This window comes from Mus pahari, chromosome 9 (genome assembly GCF_900095145.1).
Source record: "Mus pahari chromosome 9, PAHARI_EIJ_v1.1, whole genome shotgun sequence".
NCBI classification, from domain to species: domain Eukaryota; kingdom Metazoa; phylum Chordata; class Mammalia; order Rodentia; family Muridae; genus Mus; species Mus pahari.
The window spans coordinates 39,931,979-39,937,978 of NC_034598.1; the positions used below are offsets into that span (position 1 = coordinate 39,931,979).

Genomic DNA, 6,000 nt, shown 5'->3' on the forward strand with positions numbered 1-6,000 from the left:
AGAATGTACAGTTTGAGGAGAAAAAGAGCACCTGGAAACTAGATGTTGAAACTAAGGTGTGTGCTGAAAGATAAACCTGATGGTAAAGGGAATGGTGCCCTCAGGGCAAGATGCCACCCAACTAATCCTGCAATTTGTGAAAGGAAAAAGTCTGAGGGATTTCCTTTTCCTAAAAGTAACTACAAAGGCACATTTATGCAAACGTAATTCAAGGAGAGGCCAGGTTCCATCTGAAGTAAATTGTCAAACTTGGCAGTTTCAGGCAATGGTTTTTTCTGGCCTTAGAGCCCTGAAGGAGAGAGGAGTCAAGGGGTTGTGGAATCTTCTTCCATGGTTAAGGAGAGCTGTATAGGCAGGCATGTGGTGGTGGAGGCCCTGTATGGAGGCCCTAAGAAGCCAGTTTGTGAAGATGTGAAAGTCATGCCTAGATTGTGTTAGGGGCCACAGAATGTTGGCAAGCCAGGGGGTGCCCACAGGGAGACTGAAAGCAGGAAGTGGGGGCGTTCACGGGGAGACTGAGTACATGGTGGGGACGCCCAAGACAAAGATTGTGTGCTGGCAAAGCTGGGAGGAAAGAGCTAGGCAAGTACGCCCTTTGACACTGGGCACGGCCACAGGATTTGGAGTTTGCCCTGATGGGAACTAGTCAGCACATGGTATAAGGTGTTCTGTCTCCTGAATGGGTTAGGATACACATTATAAATCTGTAAAGTATTATGCTTCTATAAGTGAACTGAAAGATTGTCAACATTTTTGTTTTGTTATTGAGACATCTGTCTTTCAGATGCTTTTATCATGTGGTGGAAATTTTCAGAAATAATTTCTAAAGAGCTGCTTTGCAGTTTTCTTTTCAACATGATGCCTCTTCTATTCTTCCCACAGGTTTGGTTGTAAATGCATCACCAAGAGGCAGCCCAGAATGAAGAAAGCAAACAGGAGTGCTGGCTCAGTGCCTAAGGTGTCTGGGATAAGCAAAGCGCAAACAGTAGAGAAAAGCAAGCCTGAGAACAGCTCTTCAGCACCCACAGGAGCCAAACCTGTGAGGCCTGGGGCAGCAGCAGCAGCCTTGTCAAAGGTATTCACGTAGCAGTATTTGAATATGCAGTGGATTTTAGGGATGTATTTTAATATGTTGAATTTATTAAATGAGTATTATTTTGGGGTTCACTCTCTGCTAGTACTAGGAACACAGTCTTTGAGGAGATCTTTCAGCAAGGTGACCTTAATTGGTGTTTTAGTCTGTCTGTACGAATGAAACTTAACAGTAGACTCTGTATGAAGAAAATAACCAAGTGCCTGCTTCATACAGGAAGTCGTGTACAGGTGAGCCGGAGGTAGAGTCTGCCTTCAGGGAGTTTGAGGAGTGGATGGTGGCCAAGAGATGCATGTAGGAGTACATGAACCACCTGTGTTTCGCGTCAGATGCCCAAGGGACAGTGGACAGTGTGGATGGTGCATACAGTTCCTAGCTTAGGAAGGCTTTGTGAAATGAGCAGATGAGCCGTGTGTTAAAGGATGACTGGCTGTTACGTTCCTGTGACTTGTTGGCAGTAGTTTTTGTCCTCTAACACACACTTTTACATTGTCAGTTTTTTTGTTTGTTTTTGGGTTTTTTTGGGGCAGGGTTTCTCTGCATAGCCCTGTAGTTTCTGGCTGTACTGAAACTCTCTGTAGATCAGGCTGGCCCTGAGCTTAGAACTCTGCTTGCTTCTGCTTCCTGAGTGCTGGGGTTCAAGGTGTGTACCACAGGGCTAGGGAAATGGCTCAGTAGTGAAGAGCAGCGACTGCTCTTCCAGAGGACCAGAGTTTTAATTCCCAGCACCCACATGGTGACTCATAACTGTGAATAACCTAGTTCCAGGGATCAAGACATCCTCTTCTGGTTTCCATGGGTACCAGGCACATAAGTAGTACACATATATGTATACAGATAAAGTGCTCATATATAAAAAGTGCGTGCCACAAGGCCTAAATTACAGCATACATTTCTGTTCTTTTTGAATATTATTCCAATATTAGTCATAGTTAACATTGGGGGTTTTAATTAGTAAGACCATAGTTAATTTTCTTTAGAGACTGTATTCTCTTTTAGTGTAGAATTGTAATTAGACCAGAGTCTTTGGGGTCAGAGCGATAAGAACATGGCTTCAAAGGGTTATGGCCATTATTAAAAAAGAGATTACAAGTGGACAGCCCAGATCAAGGACTTAGTACATGGCAGGTAGTAGCAGGGTTTTGTTGTTGAATCTTTTTAGCCGAGGATTGATTGGATTTGGGGAACATAGCAGTTTTCCAGGGGTGTTCTCACTCTTGATGTGTGTGTTCTGTATTGGTTTGGGCCATTCAGAGAATTAGATTGCTATCTGTCTGTCCGTCTTGCACAGGAGCATGCATGTGTGTACCTTCATGCCCCATTGTGGGAGTGAGAGAGGGCTAAACTCAGGTTGTCGGCTTTGGTGTGGGGCGTCTTTGTCTGCTGAGCCATTGTCTTCCACCTCCACGTTTTAGAATGTCTTTTTTATTGTTGTGAGACAGGGTCCTGCTGGCCTCAGGCTCCCTGGAATCTTCCTCTCTCAGCTCCCCAGGTGCCAAGGTTACAAGTGCACACTACCACATGCAACTCTTAGTTCAGTGTTTGATGCCCTGGCATACAGAGCCATGTAGTCTCCAGCCCTTTCAGTTTAAAAATCTACTTATTTACTTGCCTGCTGCTTTGCTTAGCGTGAGATATTTGGGGTAGACACTGACCACTCAGAAACCAGGATGGTGTCTGCTGGTCCGACAAGGAGAAACAAAGCACGGCCTGAATTCTCCAGCAGCCTTTTTCCCAGGCAGAGGATTTTAGATTGCAGATTAATTGATTTTAAAAGCACTTCAGAAGAATAGCTTCTGTGGGACTTCCATATATGTTCTGAAAGATCTAGCAGGAAATGCTGTTTTGTATTTCAAGATTGTTAACACTGAACCTGTGCTGATTCAGTGGGTGTGGGGCCCTCATTTTTTCCTTACTATATCTTTGATGAGTGGCTAGTTGTCATCCTGTGGCCTGGAGGATGGTGCCAGCAATGCCCTTTGCCCTGCTTCTGCTGTTCTGAATCAACACCCTGAAGTGTTTCTTTGGTGGCAGTGTTGTGACTCTTTCATGTAAGAGAGATGACATGTTCTGACCTAACTGGTTACTTAGTTGCTGGGGCTGTCTTCAGAGTACACACCACCTGTGTGACAGGTGACCTGTTGTTTATGTGACTGGAAGAACAGGTTGAAGTGTTGGTGTTGGATGTGTACCCCTGCTTGCCTTCTATGGGCTCCGTGTCAGACTTACTGTGGTATGTACACTGAGTAGGCTTGTCACATCTGAGGCGTGGATCTGGAGCCGCTGATAGTTTGGTCTTGAACAGTGAGTACTTTTCCATTGTGAAGCAAAACTGTTTACACAGTTTAAACTGTTTACATTGTTTAGCACAGCAGCTGTTCCTACTTGAGGCTTTGTTACATTACCAGGTATGTATGAGTGTACATGCATGTGTGTTGAGGGTATAGGCAGATTTGGAGTAAGGATGATCAGCTGTCACACTCTTGGGAACACTGCCTAAACTGGATCAGTTAGTGTCACTAAGAAGAAAGCTGTTGTTGATCTGAAATTGAAGAAGAGACAGGAAAGAAAAAGTAAAAAAGTAAAAATAAGCCAAAAGCAAAAAGAAAAAAGAAAAAAAGGAAACCTTTAAAGAAGGACTTTGAGGCTTGGGCTCTTGGAATTCAACTCAGTGGTCGAATGCTCACCCAGTGTGTGCTATACTAAGGTACCATCTCTAGCACTACTAAAAGAGAAGAGGTCGGAACCTCTCTGACTTGTTACATTTTGGTTTTCAGAGTTACTGCAGTTCACTGTCTGGCACAAACCTCCCATGACTTTCATTCCTGTAACTATAGGAGCATTGATTGGTGGCAGGATAAATGAAGTGTTGTTTTTAATACTTTACACATCATGTGTACATACTTCCTCTTCACAAACTCATCACTGATCACAGTTCCCATGACCCCTTTCTCATGGTGTCAAGGGTAAAATCACTTGAACTTTTCTAGTGTTTCCTTTCAAATGCCAGCTGTAGGTAAAGAGTTTGGAGGAGGATGTCTATGACACAGAGCTCCAGTCACATTGGAGATGTGGTGGTGGAAAGTGAGCAGTTATAGATCTCCTCAGAGAGATGGAGGGAGGCCGTTCTCACACTTGTCTGTGCTGAGGTGGGCTCAGTGCTGTCTTCTTCCAGTGTGCTGCTGATCAGTTAGTCATAGTCCCTGAGGAAGCAACAGGGTTCCCATTATACTGAGCGGTGTTGTTTTGTTTTTTGGCTTTTGTTTTGTTTTGTTTTTAATTTTTGTAAAAATTGATGGATGGGAACCAGTAAGATTCAGTTAAATAACTGATAGTACTCTGCAATTATTTATGATCATACTTTTCTATGATTTTTTTTAGTATAAAAGTTAGTTAACAGGGTTATAGCTTAGTGATAGGTTGCTTATGTAGTATGGAAAAGGCCCTGGGTGGATCCCTGATGCAACACACACACACACACACTCTCAAGTAGGCATACACAGGAATACACACATGGGGCAGGACAGGGGAGAGAGTGAAAGTTAACAGTGTGATAGTTCACCTCTGAAATGTAAAATTTGGAAAGTGACGTTAAAATTTGAGGAAAATATGCAGACTGGAAAATTTAGACTTGACCGTGAGATGTATGTAGTATTATGTAGGATTTCACTCTGTGTCTGCAGTCTTTTTGCCAAATTTATTGAATCTTGCATTTGTTGTTAAAGATGCATTCATAATGTGTTCATCTGTCAATTTCATATCTTTGGGAATATGTTGATAGGGAATATCTATGGGAATATATATCTATGGGAAATAATACATCTATTTACAGATGTAATTCTTGTAGCATAATTAGAAGCAACGGGAAAAACAGCAGTGAGTGTACAAGTAGTTTACAAGGCAAGTCGGAAAGCACAGCCAGGGCCGTTTGGGGTTGTTTTTACGGTTGTGTAGCTGCATGGGCAGATGCTCTTGAAGCATATACTGAACTTAGTGGACCATTGTGCAGTGAATGTACCCTGCAGCCACCACCCAGGTCATGAAACAACACCCCTGCTTCTCAGAAGTTTCTTTCTGTGGTGCCTCTTCAGAAGTGACTGCTACCCTAGACGTCAGCACCAGACTCGTGCTATGTATGTTGGCTGTTTTACCCATACTGTTGGAAACAACAGAAGTTGTTGCTGGTTAGTAATCCATGGGATTACTAGATCTTAGCTTACTCATCTGGCAGATTGTTGAGTGACTTTCAGACTTAAGACCATTTGCTGGGAGCATTCCTCCTCTTCTTCTTCCTCTTCCTCCTCTTCCTCCTCCTCCCCCTCCCCCTCCTCCTCCTCCTCCTCCTCTTTTTCTTCCTCCTCCTCCTCCTAATTTATTTACATCCCCAGCAAAGTTTCCCCTCCCTCCTCTCCTCCCACCTTCACCCCCTCCCCTCTGACCCACACCCCTCCATCCACTCCTTCTCCACTTCTCTTCAGAAAGCAGGAGGCCTCCTATGGATATCAGTCATCCCGGGCATATCAAGTTGCTTTAGACTTGGCACACCCTCTTCTGTTGAGGCTAGACAAAACAGCCCAGTAGGAGGAAAGGGGTCCAGAGGCAGGCTCCCACTGCTAGAAGTACCACTAAACTACACAATTGTAACATGTGCAGAGGGCCTAGGTCAGTCCCATGCCGGCTTCCTGGTTGGCTGTTCAGTCTCTGTGAACGTCTGTGGGTTCAGGTTAGTTGGTTCTATAGGTTTCTTGTGGTATCCTTGACCTCTCTGGCTCTTCCTCCCCCTCTTCCACAGGATTGCCCAAGCCTAATGCTTGGCTGTGGGTCTGCATCTGTTTCCCTCAGTTGCTAGATGAAGCCTTTCTGATGGTGATTATGCTAGGCTGTTAGGAGCATTCTTTTTTTTTTTT

At 44.1% G+C, this 6,000-nt stretch overlaps 1 protein-coding gene across 2 annotated transcripts in view; it reads left to right on the top strand.

The window, feature by feature from the left end:
- The window catches only part of Specc1l (sperm antigen with calponin homology and coiled-coil domains 1 like), a 97,463-nt gene that overhangs the window by 18,267 nt on the left and 73,196 nt on the right, over nucleotides 1-6,000 (top strand). For both annotated transcript variants that reach the window (XM_021204334.1, XM_029542188.1), the window contains one exon: nucleotides 883-1,075. In XM_021204334.1, coding sequence (XP_021059993.1) covers nucleotides 920-1,075 — 156 coding nt within the window. In that variant the 5' untranslated portion in view covers nucleotides 883-919. The remainder of the gene's footprint in view (nucleotides 1-882; nucleotides 1,076-6,000) is intronic.